The following is a 21,412-nucleotide window of genomic DNA, read 5'->3' on the forward strand; positions in this document are numbered from 1 at the left end:
CTGTTCCATCGCCAAAAATCTGTAAAACAAAATCAAGTGAGAGGAAAAGTATGCAACAAAAAGTATGCAACATTTAGCGATAACAGCCTAACTTCTACGTTTGTTGCATACACAAACAAAGCGAAGTTACCTGCGTTCTTGAGGACTTCGGCCTTTATTCCCTTATGAATACAAATCTTTACCGATAACTCTGTTATCGATTAATTTATAGAATTCTCGCAAATTTTGCATTGTCATCGGAGTTATACATGTGTTCAAAATTTCAGCTCAATCGGACACCGGGAAATGTATCAAATTTAACTTGCGAGGTTTGGTTACAGACAACAGCCAAGTGAAAGTAAATAAAAGCTTATAAAAAAGAAATTCATTTAGCCATGTCCGTCCGTCCGTCTGTCCGTAAACACGATAACTTGAGTAAATTTTGAGGTATCTTAATGAAATTTGGTATGTACGTTCCTGGGCACTCATCTCAGATCGCTATTTAAAATGAACGAAATCGGACTATAATCATGCCCTTTTTCTATATCGAAAATTTCGAAAAACCGAAAGAGTGCGATAATTCATTACCGAAGACGGATAAAGTGATGAAACTTGGTAGGTGGGTTGGCCTTCTGACGCAGAATAGAAAATTAGTAAAATTTTGGACAATGGGCGTGGCCCATAGACCGCCCACTTTTAAGAGAAGGTAATTTAGAGCACGCTGTAATTTGGCAGCTGAGTATGTAATGTTCGGTTACAGCCGAACTTAGCCTTCCTTACTTGTTCTTCTTATTTTTGTCCATCTCGTATTTTGTTTATATTCCTCCCTCTCCCGAACCCATTCCCACTCCATCTACTACTTCCACTCCCACTTTTATAACTCCTCCCGTCTCGCTGTTGTTGTTGTAGCAATAAGGACACTCCCGAAAGTGTTGGGCAGCGAGGCCGAAATGCCAGCGTACGCCGGTGTTCTTACTTTAAAAAACAATATTTAGGAAAGGTTTTATTTACATGTATTTAGGGAAATCAACTTTTAAAAATTTTAGGAGTAGCTCCTTGCGGAGGGAATGTGCTTCATTCACTTACTCCAGGGAGGCTTCGAATCTAACGCCGGTCTTAGGGACTGGTACTGCTGCGTCTGCCGAAAAAAAATAGAAATACTTGAAATGGTCAAACGTTTATCTGTATGTATCCTGCAAAGCGTAGTTTCACCGAAGTACTAACGCCTAATACTCGTCATCGACACAATTTCTTTAAATCATTTGTGGCTCTTTGATGTTCACGCACAAAGGTGACTTACGGTTGCTATTAACAGTCATGACTCCCCTGGCACAGTTTTAACGATTAGCATCAATGCTGGCATATTCCAGTTTTTCGACTGTTTTTAAGAGCTACAATTCCCGATGTTCGAACAGTAGCAATCCCCACTACCAGTCGCTACCATGCCTCCTGGCCGTGACACCTAGTGATAGAACTTTTAGAAAAAGTATCGATACCGGTACTCATATAAAATACTCGGATCAAAGTATCGATGCTACTCAGTAAAAGGTATCGAGTACACTCGATCCAAGTGAGTACTTCGGAGTTTTCACCAAAAGTGAAGAAACTTTTTAGTAACGTTTTCACTCAGAAACTTAATCAAATTTTTATTTTCCCTTTTCATACAGGGCCTCTTGCTTCATTAAGCGAACATCTGTCAGCAGCCCCAAAAAAATATTCCGCTTTTACAAAAAATATTTCGATTTTACAAAAAATAGTTAAAATGGAAATCAGCCGTTTCCTTCTTAACTAAAAATACAATCAAAATAAAATGCATGCGCAACTACCCATAGATGTTGCACCTAACCAAATATGTGCCTATTTTCGAAAAAGCCATATTATCTTTTGCAGAAAATGCAGCTAAAATTAAATTTTGAAATCTTTTCGCTTTTTTCTATTTTTCGTAAATTATTGAAAATAATTTATTTTTGATTGTCATTTGTTACATTGACAATAAAATTAGAAGCACTAAGCAAAGCCGACTGGATTTTTCACTCGATTAGGCAGTCAATAAAGCAATAATAAGATAATTAAGAATTCGTATTTTGGTTGGAGGATTGAGTTCAATCAGGCCTTTAATGTAGAAAATTTGACTAATTATTTCATTAAGCTTCGGTGTGAAATTGGCATGAAATGAGATATGTATATGAATTCATTGTTCTTTATTTATATTTTGAAAAAAAAAAATATGCAAAGTAAGCATTAAAGCTTATTATATAACTTTTCTTTCCGTGTTTCGTTTTAATAACTTTGTGAATTCGGTGATGCAAAATTCGTGAAAAGCTGGCATTGAAAGCGCCTGTTATTTTAAATAACTTTTGACCGGCTAGAAAGAGTTAAATTTCGCAACTGGATTTTATAACTGGCAGTGATGCGCATCCCTTTCTACCATATCGGCCTATTCAGTCTTAAATGAGTAGAAGATTTAGTAACGCGCCAAACGCCACCGCGCCGCGTCGATATTTTTAACCTTCGGCGGCGTCCGAAAAACGACGAAAATCGGCGGCGTATATCTCTAATGTCCACATTGAACCTTCTTGGCCATCCCCACCCTCTAGTTCTATGAGGCACTTGGGGTCGCCAGAGTCTCGCTTGCTAAAAATGTGTGTGATACATGCATATTTGTAACAGGATTCGCCTTGCGCAGCCCAGGTTGACAATTGCGTTGCGGAAGCTATGATTGCGCTTATCAACCCCTTGAATCCCTTTTCCTGTCGCTCTTCTTCTTAACCACCATCCCTTCTTAAAACTCACTAAAACATCCTATTTGATACCCGTATTGTGAAAGCACATACCGGGATCACCCTGATCCAAATTTTGGTCTATATCTCAGAAATCGGCCCACATATTGAACTAAAACCCACTTACTAATGGAAAGACTACCTAAATAATAAACCCTAGCCCAAGCTTAAGCCCAATGCCCAATCAAAAAAGGAAAGCGTATTTAATTACACCACATTTAATGCTAATTTAGTACGGGTTAATTAAATTTATTACACTTGTTTTTTTTTTAAATATCGAGGGTTGGGCTAGCTTAAGTTTAAGCTAACCCAACAAACATAAAATAAATAAATGTAAGGCGCGATAACCTCCGAAGAGATCTAAGGCCGAGCTTCTCTTCCAATTTGCGTCGTGCTCCTCTTAATTTTTCCTACAAATTGGCCGGACGGGACCTACATGTTTTATGCCGGCTCCGAACGGCATCTGCAAGACAGATAAGTTTTCACTGAGAGCTTTTCATGGCACAAATACACTCGGAGCGCTTGCCAAACACTGCCGAGGGGCGACCCCGCTTAGAAAAATTTTCTTCTAATTGAAAAACCTTATTTCTAAAATTTTGATGTTGCATTGCCCGGGGTTCGAACCCAGGGAATACGGTGTGGTAGGCGGAGCACGCTACCATCACAGCACGGTGGCCGCCTAACATGCCCAATCAAAAAATGAAAACGTATTTAATTACGCCATAATTAATGCTAATTTAATACTATAGCAAAGGGAAGTACATTTCCATGCATGTGCAATCCTTTGGTAACCACTGCATAACTTTTATACTCAGTTGAGCAGAGCTCACAGAGTATATTAAGTTTGATTGGATAACGGTTGGTTGTACATATATAAAGAAATCGAGATAGATATAGACTTCCATATATCAAAATAATCAGGATCGAAAAAAAAATTTGATTGAGCCATGTCCGTCCGTCCGTCCGTCCGTCCGTCCGTTAACTCGATAACTTGAGTAAATTTTGAGGTATCTTGATGAAATTTGGTATGTAGGTTCCTGAGCACTCATCTCAGATCGCTATTTAAAATGAACGATATCGGACTATAACCACGCCCACTTTTTCGATATCGAAAATTTCGAAAAACCGAAAAAGTGCGATAATTCATTACAAAAGACAGCTAAAGCGACGAAACTTGGTAGGTGAGTTGAACTTATAACGCAGAATAGAAAATTAGTAAAGTTTTGGACAATGGGCGTGGCACCGCCCACTTTTAAAAGAAGGTAATTTAAAACTTTTGCAAGCTGTAATTTGGCAGTCGTTGAAGATATCATGATGAAATTTGGCAGAAACGTTACTCCTATTACTATATGTACGCTTAATAAAAATTAGCAAAATCGGAGAAGGACCACGCCCACTTTTAAAAAAAAATTTGTTTTAAAGTAAAATTTTAACAAAAAATTTAATATCTTTACAGTATATACATAAGTAAATTATGTCAACATTCAACTCCAGTAATGATATGGTGCAACAAAATACAAAAATAACAGAAAATTTCAAAATGGGCGTGGCTCCGCCCTTTTTCATTTAATTTGTCTAGGATACTTTTAACGCCATAAGTCGAACAAAAATTAATCAATCCTTTTGAAATTTGGTAGGGGCATAGATTTTATGACGTAAATTTTTTTCTGTAAAAAAGGGCGAAATCGGTTGATGCCACGCCCAGTTTTTATACGCAGTCGTCCGTCTGTCCTTCCGTATGGCCTTTAACACGATAACTTGAGCAAAAATCGACATATCTTTAATGAACTTAGTTGACGTGCTTACTTGAACTCACTTTATCTTAGTATGAAAAATGAACGAAATCCGACTATGACCACGCCCACTTTTTCGATATCGAAAATTACGAAAAATGAAAAAATGCCATAATTCTATACCAAATACGAAAAACGGGATGAAACATGGTAAGGTAATTGGATTGTCTTATTGACGCGAAATATAACTTTAGAAAAAACTTTATAAAATGGTTGTGACACCTACCATATTAAGTAGAAGAAAATAAAAAACCCTTAAAATCTTGGCAGGTATTACATATATAAATAAATTAGCGGTATCCAACAGATGATGTTCTGGGTCACCCTGGCCCACAATTTGGTCGATATCTGGAAAACGCCTTCACACCACTACCTTTTAAAACTCCCATTAATACCTTTAATTTGATACCCATATCGTACAAACTCATTCTAGAGTCACCCCTGGTCCACCTTTATGGCGATATCTCGAAAACGCGAACACCTATAGAACGAAGGCCCACTCCCTTTTAAAAATACTCATTAACACCTTTCATTTGATACCCATATCGTACAAACAAAGTATAGTGTCACTCCTGGTCCACCTTTATGGCGATATCTCGAAAAGGCGTCCACCTATAGAACTAAGCCGCACGCCCTTTCAAAATACTCATTAACACCTTTCATTTGATACCCATATCGTACAAACATATTCTAAAGTCACCCCTGGTCCACCTTTATGGCGATATCTCGAAAAGGCGAACACCTATAGAACGAAGGCCCACTCCCTTTTAAAAGTACTCATTAACACCTTTCATTTGATACCCATATCATACAAACAAAGTCTAGAGTCACCCCTGGTCCACCTTTATTGCGATACCTCGAAAAGGCGTCCACCTATAGAACTAAGGCCTACTCCCTTTTAAAATACTCATTAACTCCTTTCGTTTGATACCCATATTGCACGAACGAATTCTAGAGTCACCCCTGGCCCACCTTTATGGCGATATCTCGAAACGGCGTCCACCTATAGAACTAAGGCCCACTCCCTTTTAAAATACTCATTAACACCTTGCGTTTGATGCCCATATTGTACAAACAAATTCTAGGGTCAGCCCTGGTCCACCTTTATGGCGATATCTCGAAACGGCGTCCAGCTATGGATCTAAGGATTACTCCCTTTTAAAATACTCATTAACACCTTTCTTTTGATACCCATATTGTACAAACAAATTCTAGGGTCACCCCTGGTCCACCTTTATGGCGATATCTCGAAGCGGTGTCCACCTATGGAACTAAGGATTACTCCCTTTTAAATACTCATTAACACCTTTCATTTGATACCCATATCGTACAAACGCATTCTAGAGTAACCCCTGGTCCACCTTTATGGCGATATCTCGAAAAGGCGACCACCTATACAACAACCACCACTCCCTTTTAAAACCCTCATTAATACCTTTAATTTGATACCCATATCGTACAAACCAATTGTAGGGTCACCCCTGGTCCACCTTTGTGGCGATATCTCGAAACGGCGTCCACCCAAGGAACTAAGGAGTACTCCCTTTTAGAATACTCATTAACACCTTTCATTTGATACCCATATCGTACAAACATATTCTAAAGTCACCCCTGGTCCACCTTTATGGCGATATCTCGAAAAGGCGAACACCTATAGAACGAAGGCCCACTCCCTTTTAAAAATACTCTTTAACACCTTTCATTTGATACCCATATCATACAAACAAAGTCTAGAGTCACCCCTGGTCCACCTTTATTGCGATACCTCGAAAAGGCGTCCACCTATAGAACTAAGGCCCACTCCCTTTTAAAATACTCATTAACTCCTTTCGTTTGATACCCATATTGCACGAACGAATTCTAGAGTCACCCCTGGCCCACCTTTATGGCGATATCTCGAAACGGCGTCCACCTATGGAACTAAGGATTACTCCCTTTTAAAATACTCATTAACACCTTTCTTTTGATACCCATATTGTACAAACAAATTCTAGGGTCACCCCTGCTCCACCTTTATGGCGATATCTCGAAACGGCGTCCACCTATGGAACTAAGGTTTACTCCCTTTTAAAATACTCATTAACACCTTTCTTTTGATACCCATATTGTACAAACAAATTCTAGGGTCACCCCTGGTCCACCTTTATGGCGACATCTCGAAAATGCGACCACCTATACAACAACCACCACTCCCTTTTAAAACCCTCATTAATACTTTTAATTTGATACCCATATCGTACAAACATATTCTAGAGTCACCCCTGGTCCACCTTTAGGGCGATATTTCGAAACGGCGTCCACCTATAGAACTAAGGCCCACTCCCTTTTAAAATACTCATTAACACCTTTCGTTTGATGCCCATATTGTACAAACAAATTCTAGGGTCACCCCTGGTCCACCTTTATGGCAATATCTCGAAACGGCGTCCACCTATGGAACTAAGGATTACTCCCTTTTAAAATACTCATTAACACCTTTCTTTTGATACCCATATTGTACAAACAAATTCTAGGGTCACCCCTGGTCCACCTTTATGGCGATATCTCGAAACGGTGTCCACCTATGGAACTAAGGATTACTCCCTTTTAAATACTCATTAACACCTTTCATTTGATACCCATATCGTACAAACGCATTCTAGAGTAATCCCTGGTCCACCTTTATGGCGATATCTCGAAAAGGCGACCACCTATACAACAACCACCACTCCCTTTTAAAACCCTCATTAATACCTTTAATTTGATACCCATATCGTACAAACACATTCTAGAGTCGCCCCTGGTCCACCTTTATGGCGATATATCGAAACGGCATCCACCTATAGAACTAAGGCCCACTCCCTTTTAAAATACTCATTAACACCATTCGTTTGATGCCCATATTGTACAAACAAATTGTAGGGTCACCCCTGGTCCACCTTTGTGGCGATATCTCGAAACGGCGTCCACCTATGGAACTAAGGAGTACTCCCTTTTAAAATACTCATTAACACCTTTCATTTGATACCCATATCGTACAAACGCATTCTAGAGTCAACCCTGATCCACCTTTATGGCTATATCCCTAAATGGCGTCCACATATAGAACTATGGCCCACTCCCTCATAAAATACTCTTTAATGCCTTTCATTTGATACACATTCCAGGGTTTCTCTAGGTTCATTTTCCTACATGGTTATTTTCCCTTATGTTGTCACCATAGCTCTCAACTGAGTATGTAATTTTCGGTTACACCCGAACTTAACCTTCCTTACTTGTTCTATATAGGGTATGAGAAAATCAAATTTTAACAAGTAAGGAAGGCTAAGTTCGGGTGTAACCGAACATTACATACTCAGCTGGGAGCTTTGGATATCACCATGTAGGACAACGAACCTAGGGTAACCCTGGAATGTGTTTGTGAGATATGGGTATCAAATGAAAGGTGGTAATGAGTACTTAAAAGGGAGTGGGCCGTAGTTCTATAGGTGGACGCCTTTTCGAGATATCGCCACAAAGGTGGACCGGTGACTCTGGAATGTGCTTGTACGATATGGGTATCAAATTAAGGGTATTAATGAGGGTTTTAAAAGGGAGTGGCCCTTACTTGTATATTTTATTTATTTATTTTTTTTATTTATTTAATTTTATACAGTCTTGTAGACCTAACTTATTTGTATATCTATGAGATCATTATCTAAAAGGTAATTCTTTGCAATAATTATACAATAATTTCTTAAATTCATTGATGTTTTGGCATTGTTTTATTTCAACTGGAAGATCGTTGTATTCTCTCAGTCCTTCGTAGTATATATTTTTCTTGTCGAACTCCGATCGTACTGCCTGCCGGCAGGCGAAAGTTGTTTCTGTTTCTTGTTTGGTAATCGTGAACTTCGTTGTTGTATATCAGTCGGTCGTTTAGATATTTCGGCTGATTTCCTATTTTAATGTTATGTATAAATTTTAATGTATAGTACACGATGATTTGTTTAACACTTAGTCAATTTAGGCCCTCAAGCATTTCATGTATTGGTGTATCGTAACGTTTCTTAAGGATAAACCGCATTGCTTTATTTTGCTTCACCTGGAGTTTTGAGATATTCGAATCCGCTAATGTGAATAAAATTGTAGGGCAATATATGAAGTGAGGTTCTATAATGGATCTATATACCATTACTTTATAATATTTGCTCACATGTTTACAGGTTCGAAACATGAATCCGATTTTTTTTGATATTTTAGCTTCTGTATATTTGAGATGCTCATTAAACTTTAGTTTCTCATCAATTATTATTCCAAGGTATTTCATTTCATTTACTTTATGAATCGTACAATTTGCTATTTTCAGCCACGTATTTTCTTCTTCGGAAGATTTCGTCTTTAATATCATAAATTTTGTTTTGTCAATATTTATTTTAAGCCTGTTTTGACACAACCACTTATATACTGCGTCTAAGTCCTCTTGCATCTTGGACATAGCTTCTCTCTCCGATGCACAGCTAACAGTCAATAGTGCATCATCTGCAAAAAGCCGTATATGTGAAGGCGTTTTCGAGATATCGACCAAAATGTAGACCAGGCTGACCCAGAACATCATCTGCCGGGTACCGCTAATTTATTTATATATATAATACCACGAACAGTATTCCTGCCATAATTCCAAGGGCTTTTGATTTCGCCCTGCAGAACTTTTTAATTTTTTTCTACTTAATATGGCACCCATTTTACAAAGTTTTTTCTAAAGTTATATTTTGCGTCAAAAAAACAATCTAATCACCATGTTTCATCCCTTTGTTCGTATTTGATATAGAATTATCGCATTTTCGATATCGAAAAAGTGGGCGTGGTTATAGTCCGATTTTGTTCATTTTAAATATCGATCTGAGATGAGTGCCCAGGAACTTACATACCAAATTTCATTAAGATACCTCAAAATTTACTCAAGTTATCGTGTTTACGGACAGACGGATGGACGGACCGACATGGCTAAATGAATTTCTCGCCCAGATCATTTTGATATACAGGTGTCTATATCTCGATTAGTTTATGCCGTTACGGGGTAGCGTTATGCGAACAAAATTAATATACTCTGTGAGCCCTGCTGAGCTGAGTATAAAAACTGAATTTCGAACGTATCCCGTGAAAACACAAACGTCACATACAAATATTTCAAAAGCCGGTTTTCAGCAAACATTCGGAGTTAAAAAGCGTCATAAAAGATACCCTTAATTTGTTATAAATATTTCATACGTTATGTGATCCCATAAGTCCCATCAGACTCTAATTACGCTCATAAACAGCTTATAAATTGCTTCTTATATGACGGTTTTCGGAATCACTTATGTGCTTAATATAAGAAATTAGACGTTATAAACATTTGGGATATTCACGTGACCCTGGTTATCAGCATCTGCTTATGTGGTCCCGGCCCTAAGAGTTGTTAATAAATGCTTTCCATTTGGAATAATTATTGCTTTGATTGCAGCCCCAGAGGGTTGCAATACTTTTTTGTTAGCCCGGAATAATGAATAAATATATTTAGTAATTATTCTCTTTTTGCATTCCGGACTAATTATTCCTTTTTTCCATGGATTGTATTCATTGGACAACAACACTGCATTCCGTAATCCTTTGCATTCCTTTGTATGACTTAAACTACACTTATGTTTGTCTTGTTTAATGATGGAATTGTTAATGTTAGTACAGAAAATTAAAAAAAAATACTAAGTTTCATTCATATTTATTGTTGTTTCTAGAAAAAAACACATCACCTTCTCCATATGCTTTAGAAAATATATGTAAAAATGAATGTTTGCAACTATATTCAAATTTTATTGGCAGGCATAGGAGCATTACTGCTTTTAGAAAAGAAAAAAAATAAATATATACATACGTATTAAAGAAGTTCGATAAGACCGACACTTTCTCCGTTCAGAATGCCAAGAGGCGTACATGTACATTGGCATACGATATGCCCTGTTGGAGCAAAACTACTTCAGGAAGCAAACCTATAGCAGGAAATTAACAATGACGTAGGCAATAAAATAACAAAACATAAAATTAAATCACTTATACAAACTAGTAAATTAGGAGTTTAATATATTGGCAGAGTAAAGCTAACTTTTCTGTAGTTTAAATTCGCACTGGAAATTTCGGTCTTATAATTCAAAAATTTTCTCTTTTGGTTGTAAAGGTCGAATTATGGTCACTTTATATAGTTAAAAATATATTATTATAATACCATTTTTCATTTGAGGAATGCTTTTCAATATTATTATTCCACATGAGGATTGCAAAAGGAATAATTAGACGAGACTAACAAAAAGGAATGCTTTTGAATTTTGTTATTCCACATGAGAAATGCAAAAAGGAATAATTAGTCCTAAAAAAGTTTATTCATTATTCCAAAAAAAAAGGAATAATGGCTGCAGTCCTAAAGTGTTAGTCCAGCAATGGGGATGCATGGATTGCATTCTGGGGTAATTGCATTCCTTAACAACTCTGCACATAATATTAATACACTAAATAGTTTGTCTCGAAAAGTTATAGTATTCCTTTAGTTAAGGTCGAAAATTGAAACGCATACGATTTGTCCGCACCAACGGTGGAATGCTCCATTAATGGATGTACTTTTAATAATAATCATAACGACTTAAATTTGTTCCTACAAATTGGCAGGGCTGAACCTACGATCAAGATTGCTGAGTGAATAATAGCCTTTGGGACCCTCAGAGGATTGTCTTTTCTGATGTGCGTGGTTGTTATAAAATTTTCTTAAAAATTTATCAAATTTTGAAATGCTATTAAAAATTGTTTATTTAATGTGTAATACAAATAATAAAATTAACTTAACAAAATATAAAAATTGCAACTTTATATTGCTGATTTTTGATAGCCTTGTAAGTACTTATTATTGTAAAAAAATTTTATGAGCTGATAGGCCTTAGTTAAATAAAACACAATATTTAAAGTTGTGTTTTAGTTTTACTTCGTCGATATTTCGATTTCAGTCTGAAATCATCTTCAGGAACATATGACTATGTTTGATCGACTGATCAGATGTTCAAAAATTAAGTATAACAAAGCATAACAACGAAAGTAAACAATAGAAAATACCGCAAGTGTAAACAAATTTTTGCAATAACAATAATACATAGGACAAAGAACAATAAGACAGAAAAAATGCATGAGCCATAACTATGGTGTTTAGTTGTTGTCATTGGATAGATTTTGAGCGGGATGTTGGCTGGACGCTGTTTGAATTTGCTGAGCACCGTGAGGCTTGCACTGCATTTTGTTGTTGTTTCAGCAATAGATGTCGATATGCATATGCACATTGGTCGGTGTCGCTTTTAAAATTCATTCTCTTATCATTAGGTGTGCTCATAATATGGAGCATTTCCAAAGTAAAACGCTTATTATAATGTTTCTCAATATCTAAGATAGAAACATTTTTGAAGTCAGGATAGTGACCAGTATCCTTACAATGCGCTGTCAAGGCCGTCTTATTGTCCGAAGCAATGTTCCTAAGCTTTATATTGGACTTATGACCGGAAATCCTTGTCTTTAGCTTTAATTTGGTTGTCCCCACATATACCTTATCGCATAAGTGGGACCCGTCACCGTTGCATGGAATTTTATAAATGATGTTGGATTTCTCATCTTTCGAGATTCTGTCCTTAGTATTGCTGTAAACCTGTCGTAACGTATTGTTATATGTGAACGCTAGTGTAATTTTCTCTTTATCATATAATTGCGATGTCTTTATTCTCTCCGATATTCCTGGAACATATACTATAGACTTGTATATTTTACTTTTCGTTTCACGTGTTGCCTCATCATTAGAGGTTCTAATTTTGAAATTTCGTATGAGTTTGTTGATGAGATTACTGGGGAATTCATTTTCTTCTAGAGTTTTCTTTATAATCGCAATATTCTTTCCATGGTATATTCTGTCGCTAATAGTGAGTACCCTACTACATCAGTAGGGTACTCACTATTAGCGACAGAATATACCATGGAAAGAATATTGCGATTATAAAGAAAACTCTAGAAGAAAATGAATTCCCCAGTAATCTCATCAACAAACTCATACGAAATTTCAAAATTAGAACCTCTAATGATGAGGCAACACGTGAAACGAAAAGTAAAATATACAAGTCTATAGTATATGTTCCAGGAATATCGGAGAGAATAAAGACATCGCAATTATATGATAAAGAGAAAATTACACTAGCGTTCACATATAACAATACGTTACGACAGGTTTACAGCAATACTAAGGACAGAATCTCGAAAGATGAGAAATCCAACATCATTTATAAAATTCCATGCAACGGTGACGGGTCCCACTTATGCGATAAGGTATATGTGGGGACAACCAAATTAAAGCTAAAGACAAGGATTTCCGGTCATAAGTCCAATATAAAGCTTAGGAACATTGCTTCGGACAATAAGACGGCCTTGACAGCGCATTGTAAGGATACTGGTCACTATCCTGACTTCAAAAATGTTTCTATCTTAGATATTGAGAAACATTATAATAAGCGTTTTACTTTGGAAATGCTCCATATTATGAGCACACCTAATGATAAGAGAATGAATTTTAAAAGCGACACCGACCAATGTGCATATGCATATCGACATCTATTGCTGAAACAACAACAAAATGCAGTGCAAGCCTCACGGTGCTCAGCAAATTCAAACAGCGTCCAGCCAACATCCCGCTCAAAATCTATCCAATGACAACAACTAAACACCATAGTTATGGCTCATGCATTTTTTCTGTCTTATTGTTCTTTGTCCTATGTATTATTGTTATTGCAAAAATTTGTTTACACTTGCGGTATTTTCTATTGTTTACTTTCGTTGTTATGCTTTGTTATACTTAATTTTTGAACATCTGATCAGTCGATCAAACATAGTCATATGTTCCTGAAGATGATTTCAGACTGAAATCGAAATATCGACGAAGTAAAACTAAAACACAACTTTAAATATTGTGTTTTATTTAACTAAGGCCTATCAGCTCATAAAATTTTTTTACAATAATTGCAACTTTATTTAATATTATATAATCATTTTTTACAGAAAGTTATAAAAGAAGCAAAAAATTTCCCATTATGCCATTTAATCAAGGATCCTTGTGACTACGAGGTCAGCGGTATTTCCAATTTCGCCAATGTTGATTGCTTTACCGATGAAACAAAACGATTATTTGAAATACAACCGTTCTTTTGTCTACTGCGGTTGGGGGAACGCACAAAAACCTCAACTATATCCAGTGATTATGAGCTGTCCAAACTGGTGAGTAATATGATTGGCAAATCATTTGAAGAATATACTGCTCAACGTAGTCCCGAAGTGGATGATTTTCGTCGGAAATTGGCCCATCTTTGCGATAAAATGGAGCAAGTGCGTTCACGTTTTACGTGGTCAGAGAAATTGCTCTACGAGCATCCAATGCGAATTGCAAATACACCCGTTATGCCTGAACTAATACGTAAGCGTTTGGGAGGTACTAGTTTTCTAATAGTCGTTAAGTTGGAAAATGACGAAGGCTCTTATACAATACCTGTTAACGAGCATGACACTTCAACAACGGTTATTGAATCAGCACTTATGAAAATGCAGCGTTCCCAAATAAGGGTTGGTGATCGCCCATCTGATTATATATTAAAAGTTCGAGGACGGGACGAATTTTTATTTGGAGAATATCCACTCATTCAATTCATATATATACAGGTAATTGATTTGCAGATTTATTAAAACTGATATAGTGGTATGTATATATGTATATATATATATTAATTTAAAATTTTCTTCCTTTTTACTTTAAAGGAGAGTCTTTCAGGCTCTGATGTACCCAACGTTGTATTAAAGCCTATTCATACCCTGCAGTCATATGTAACCCATAAAAATGATCTAAGTTTACAAACAGCTTTGATGCGACCTCAAAGAGCTGAACCCTTCCAACTTTCACCCCTCAACACACATATTTCGTTGCCTAAGGATGAGAATATTATTTCATCGTGGGACATTGAAATGCCTTTTAGGTTGCGGCTGCATCAAATCGATAATGTAAATTGCGATCTTTCACGTGCCATTAAGGTGGGTGTGCATGTTGGTCTCTTTCATGGTGAGCGCCGTCTCTGTGCTCAACAATCAATCGAAATAGCAATAAGTAACAATCGGTCCTTTACATTTGAAAAAGACATCTTATTCGACATACAAGTTCAAAATTTACCGCGCATGGCACGTTTGTGTATGGCTATTTACGAAGTAACAAAAGCATCACGCTCTAAGAAATCTAATTCCAGTCGTGACAATATCTATAAGGAAGCCAACACATATGTGAATAACAACCCACTAGCTTGGGTTAACACTACGGTATTTGATTATAAGCATAAAATGCGTACTGGTTGTCAAAAACTTTACACGTGGACGTATGCAGATGATATACAGTCCGATGAAATTTTGCACCCATTGGGAACAATCGAACCAAATCCGCGAACAGATGGATGCGCTATAATTGAATTGACATTTCACAGGTTGAAATCAAATTTACAAAAATATATGTATGTATTTAAATGTACTAATTTTTGCTTTTATATTCTTGATTGACCAATAGTAATGGTTATGAAAACATACAATTTCCATCGATGGAGGCGGTCCTGAAATACTCTAAAGAGCTGGATCACAGTGAAACCTTAAATCGCGAGAAACCACAAGAGCATACTAAACCGATTAATGCTATGTTATCACAATACCTTCGTATTGATAGAGTGTACGAAATGCATGATCAGGATCGAAACGCAATATGGTGGAGAAGGTATAGTATTTTTGATATACAATCTAAAATGCGTTGGTAGTATTATTATACACAGCTGTAACTTAAAATTTAAATAAAATGTTAAGTACATACATATTGCCGCCGTGTGTGCCTACCACACCTGGGTTCACGTCCCAGTCAGAGCAACATCTAAGCGGGGTCGCTCCTTGGCAGTGTTTGGCAGACACTCTGAGTATACTTCTGCCATGGAAAGCTTCTCAGTGAAAACTTATCTGCCTTGCAGATGCCGTTCGGAGGCGGCATTATGCCGCCGGCATAACACAAGTAGGTCCCGCCCCGTCAAATTGTAGGAAAAAATAAAAGCTCGGCCTATAATCTCTTCGGAGGTTATCGCGCCTTAAATTTTTTTTTAATTTATTTATTTAAGTGTATCTTTAGAGCTATGGTAAAGCAAATTTATTTCTTAAATGCGAAAATATAATCTCATGCATTGGTTTTACTTATATTATTTGATTTGGTTAAAGTTCGTATTTTGTTCCGTGTTTTTAGTTTTATATGGCGTTGTTGTTCGTTGGTGTTGTTGTTGTAGCCGTAAAGGTTTTGGGAAGGGTTATCGATGTTGATGGTCCTTTCCGGATATATGTAGATACGGTCTATTCCAAATACAAGCAGCATTAAGGTACTTGTCCGACAATCTTGGGAAATATTTAATATGACCACCTCACTTCCTGACTGCATATGCCAGGGTAGGTAGGTAGGTTGAACTGGCCGGTCCATGAGGACCTCACATAGACTGATTGAGTCCGTAGTGTTACCAGAAGTTTGTTTTAACGACCAAACTGAAAACCCTATCAAAAACCAGGACCTATGTTATAAAATAACTGCGTCCTCTTGGCAAATACTTAAGCCACTTGCTGCTTCTAGATCTGACAGCTGTATCACTCCTAATAGCTGGAGTCTTAGCCTGGCAAGTGCAGGGCACGAGCACAGAACGTGCTCGATCGTTTCCTCCTCCAAACCGCACTTCCTACATCTGCTATCACTGACCAAGCCTAGTTTAAAGGCATGTTACGCCAGAAGGCAGTGTCCAGTCAGAAAACCCGTCATGAGTCTACAGTCCTCTCTTTTTAATGATAGAAGCAACTGTGTTAGTCTAAGTTTGTAAGACCTACACATAATCTTCGACACTTTACAGCCCCGCGCTTGAACCCACGCCTTTCCCGCTTGGTCGATCATGTGCACCTCTCGACTTCACTTAATCTCGCCCAATCTAATTTGGACATCTACGGAGCAAGCTTCAAGGGATGCGCCCTTTTTAGCTAGTTCGTCCGCTTTTTCATTCCCATATGCCCTGGGACCCAATATAGATGTATGCTTCTCCCTGTCCCGATTCTCTCCAGAGACTGCTTACACTCTAACACGCATTTAGATGCTGTGCTATGCGAGATTATTGCCTTAACTGCTGCTTGACTGTCAATATAAAAGTTAACACGGTTGCAGCTTAAGCCATACTCTTCCAGGGTTTCTACTGCTTTGGTTACGGCTAATATTTCCGCTTGGAAAACGCTACAGTAATCCGGCAGCCTGTAGGATCTGCTTATTTCCGGATCAGCGCAGTACACCGCGGACCCTACTCCTTCCACTACTTTGGAACCATCGGTGTACACATGTATCGCCTCGTCCGCCATTTGCGCACCCTTGCGCCAACCGTCCACCTCTATTGTGGTCTTAAGATCTCCCTCGAAGCGCAGATAGGGAATCATGTAGTCTGTTCGTCTTGTGATTGATGACGCTATACTACTATGGCCATATAGTCGGCGCTCAAGCTGCCCGAAGCACCGAGTCTGGTTGCGGTCGTTAACGCTTTGTTCTTTGCTACCAGGTCTACAGGTGGGATGTGCAAAATGGCATACAGTGCAGCCGCCGGGGTTGTTTTCAGGGCTTCCGTAATGCTAAGCATCGATAGTCTGCATACCCCCTCTAATTTTTTGAGGTATTTTGCTTTTGCGTGGCTTTCCACCAAACAAGAACTCCATAGTATAGAATAGGGCTTACAATCGCTGTAAAACCCAATGAGAAAGAGAGGGCGATAGGCCCCACGTACACCCCAGCATTCTTTTACATGCATAGAGTGCCGTTGAGGCCTTCTTGACCCTCTCCTCCACAGTGAGCTTCCATTACAGCTTACTGTCTAGGATGATTCCTAAATATTTTGTGCAAGGTTTCTCCTGTAAGGTCACCCCTCCTAACTTAGGCCTGGTCCAATTTGGGACCTTGTACCTCTTTGTAAACAAGACCATATCCGTCTTCTCCGTATTGACTTTCAACCCAACATTAGATGCCCAGGTATGAATATCCCGAAGCGCCCGATCCATCAAAGAACTAATCGTTGGAAGGCACTTTCCACTTATGACAATTGCAACGTCATCTGCGTAAGCCGTAAGTTTTACGGGTCCCTCATCGAATTGCCTGAGCAGTTGATTGATGACCAGCGTCCACAGCAGAGGTGATAGCACCCCTCCCTGCGGCGTGCCCCTGTCCACTGATTTCGTGGCCTCGTACAATCCCCATTGTAATGTAATCTTTCTGCAATTTAACATGCAGCCGATCCATCTGATTAAGGCAGGATGTACTTTAATGTAATTAAGACCATCCATAATCGCCCATTTTGCAACATTATTGAAAGCCCCGGCGATGTCCAAGAAGACTCCTAGAGCATACTTATATTTCAGGGATTTCTCTATGCTTATGACCACCCTATGCAATGCGGTGTATACCGACTTGCCTTTGGTGTACGCATGCTGTGTTGTGGAGAGCAGCTTTTCATCCACGTTGGACTTTATGTACACATCTATCAGCCTCTCAAAGGTTTTGAGCAGAAATGATGTTAAGCTAATGGGTCTATAGTCTTTGGGATACACGTGACCGATCTTCCCCGCCTTTGGTAGAAAAGCTACACGAGCAGTTCTCCAAGAGTGCGGTACATGATTCAGTTGTATGCACCCATCGAATATTATTTTAAGCCATTCCACGACCGCCCTACTTGAGACTTGTAGCATGGCCGGGAATATACCATCTGGGCCCGGCGATTTAAACTTAGAAAACGTCTTCACTGCCCACTCGGTCTTGGTATCGGTCACCAAGCCCGGCACTACTAGCTCCGTGATCGAAGTGTGAGTGATGTCTGCTGGCTCTTCTAAACCGTCTCCCGATGGGAAATGTGTATCGAAAAGCACCTCAAGGGATTCCTCACTATTACGTGACCATTCCCCGTTCTCTTTCTTTATTAGTCCCTGGACTATGTTTCCCTTTGCTAGGACTTTTTTCGCTGGAGCACTCTATGTCCGTACAGAAACTTTTCCATGAGTTTCTCTTCGTCCTGGTAATTCCACGCTTGTAGATCCTCAGAAGATCCCTGGACTATGTTTCCCTTTGCTAGGACTTTTTTCGCTGGAGCACTCTGTCCGTACAGAAACTTTTCCATGAGTTTCTCTTCGTCCTGGTAATTCCACGCTTGTAGATCCTCAGAAGATCCCTGTACTCGTCCGACACGCTTCGCTTTCCGCGGTCTTTGCGAGCTTAAACATTTCTTTTACCTGTCTTCTTAGAAGACTCAGCTCATTGCTCCACCATGGCGGCTTTGCTTTTCCTCTGAATCTTCTTAGAGGGCAAGCTTTGTTATATGCAGTCATAAGCGTCCTTGTAAGGAATTCGTTCGACTCCTCCAGTTCCTCTACATTAGCAACCTCTTTGGGTTGTCCCAGTTTTGTTTCTACATGTTTCTGGAATTTAGTCCAGTTCGTTGACCTAGGGTTTCTAAAGGTTCCTCCCTTCTCTACCCACTTTAGGGGGATGTTTAAGCTGATATACGCATGGTCAGAGAAGGATGATCTATCAAGAACCATCCAATCATACCTTGATATATCACGCTCGGAGCTCAATGTAATATCCAGAACATTGCTGGATGTTGGACCAATGTATGTAGGGACATTTCCCCTGTTGGCTATAAGCAAATTGGTTTGCAGGTTGTAACAAAACAGAGATTCGCCTCTCTCGTTCGTATCTGCTCTTCCCCACGCATTGTGCGCATTTGCATCTGCGCCTATGACCAACCGCCCTTTGAGCCCTTCCTCCTGTACTAGCCTTTTGCACTCCATCGGTGGAACCTCCGCAGCATGGGCCATGTAGCAGGACGCCAGGATAAATGCCTGCTTATTATTTTGCTCAACGGCCACCGCTACGAGATCCTCAGTGGTGTAATTAGGCAGCATATATGAATGCAGCTGTTTCCTTACCATTACTACAGCCCGCACCCGTCCTTCCGTTTGCGCGTAGTAAACGCCAAACCCGCGCGCGCTAAGTCCAGACACCTTTCCTCCCGATGAGAGCCACGGCTCCTGGATGAGCGCCACGTCAAACGAACCCTCCTCAAGGGTTAGGAGGAGTTCGCTCGATGCCACTTTACTGTGTTGGAGGTTTATCTGTAGGACTCGCAGCACCTTTGGGCTGTTTGTCCCCCTCCAGCACCTTCGTCTTGACGTCGTCGTCCTCCCCTTGCCCTTTTGGTTTAGAGTATTCGAGGCCCCCTTCAGCCTCTCGTGACTGTTGTGCCGGGTGTTCCTCTGTGCGAGTCACAGCACCATTTAGCGGTTGGTCCTCTTCTAGCACGTTCGTGGTGACGTCGGGGACCTCCACCTGCCTTTTTTCCCTTAGGCTTTTTAGGTCCTTTTCGACTTCGCCCACCTCTAGCGTGTTAGGGTTTTTATCCTCGGGACTTCTTTTCCTGAGTCGCATGTAAATTTTGCCAGTGCCAAAGGACATTTTACCAAGCTGCGTGTACAAAATATCCTCCGCCTGCTTGTTTATTTGGAAGATGTAGAACTGACCATCCTCGGTAGGACGATATACAGTAAGTACCTTCCAATCCTGTGTCGGTATGTTCGGATTCTGATTCTGCAGAAGTCGCAGTGTATCCTCCGACTTCATCACGCATGGTATCCATAACTTAACTTTTGGTACCGTGGGGATTTGCGCTTTATCCACCACCTCAAACCGCACGTTCGTGCCTTGCCTTTGGAGGTTTGGAACCACTCCCTCCAGCCACCGCAAGCTCGCGATGTTGTCGCACGCTTTCATCTTCACACCATTATACCATCCCCCCGAATCAAAGGTTGGAAGGGGCTTACTTGGTTGTTCCCGCATCATCTTAAGCATTAAGCTAATAAGCTCCCTTTCCACAGATATCCACCTTTCAGTAGTAATTTGTCCGAAAGGACTGCTACGATCAACCAGCGCCACAGTCAGTGACTGCTTTGCCACATCACTCATCTTCTCGGGAAAAACAGCTTTGGGCCTACTTGTCTTGTCTATGCGACTGCTCTGCCTCGCGGCTCTAGGACTGGGTCCTTTCTGCCTCTTGAAAGCAGGCTTGTCGCCTTCCGCCGAACGTTGCCTCTTCATTTTGCCATTCGACGCTTCTTCCTCCTCGTACCGGTTGCAGAACCGAGGGTTTCTCGCAGCAAACCTTTTGAACTGCCTTCGTCTACTTCTACCGCTTCATGGGCCCATTCCAAGCGCTCGATCTCCACTTCTGTTGGGTCGACCACTGCTCCCAAGCGTTGTACAATTCTTAGTGCTGCACGGTACTGCGAGAGAGCTCTTTTACTTCCTCTGCTCCGTACCCTTCTCCACTCTTCTACTCCGTTTTCATTTGTGTGCTTCTCCAACACGGAGTTCATTGAATCAGCACTACTCTCGCTCCCCGAGTCCGACGCATCGCTTAATTCGTATTTGTCGTCCTTGGATTGCGACTCAGTCCTCTTCTTTACATCGTCCTTATTACAGTCAGGTAATGAGTCGTTCATCTTGGTCGTACGGCCACCTGCCCGACAAGGCGGGCTCAGCGGTCCAGTATTATATACGGGGAAAGAACCGTCCGCCACAGCAGCGCCCCTTAATGTGGTAAGGCCATTAATACTTCCCGAGGTGGCCCGGTATTGGGAAGGCTCCGAATATAGCCGAATTTATCCCCTGGCTGCAAATCGTCCAATAGGCACGGTCCGCATAACACCCTGGATTAGGATGTTGGC

General features: G+C 39.8%; 1 protein-coding gene across 2 annotated transcripts in view; it reads left to right on the top strand.

Moving 5' to 3' along the window:
• Positions 1-21,412, top strand: part of Pi3K92E (phosphatidylinositol 3-kinase 92E) — a 97,140-nt gene that overhangs the window by 51,564 nt on the left and 24,164 nt on the right. For both annotated transcript variants that reach the window (XM_067763743.1, XM_067763742.1), the window contains exons 2-4: positions 13,622-14,275; positions 14,372-15,081; positions 15,162-15,362. In XM_067763743.1, coding sequence (XP_067619844.1) covers positions 13,847-14,275; positions 14,372-15,081; positions 15,162-15,362 — 1,340 coding nt within the window. In that variant the 5' untranslated portion in view covers positions 13,622-13,846. The remainder of the gene's footprint in view (positions 1-13,621; positions 14,276-14,371; positions 15,082-15,161; positions 15,363-21,412) is intronic.

This window comes from Eurosta solidaginis, chromosome 1 (genome assembly GCF_040869045.1).
Source record: "Eurosta solidaginis isolate ZX-2024a chromosome 1, ASM4086904v1, whole genome shotgun sequence".
NCBI lineage: Eukaryota > Metazoa > Arthropoda > Insecta > Diptera > Tephritidae > Eurosta > Eurosta solidaginis.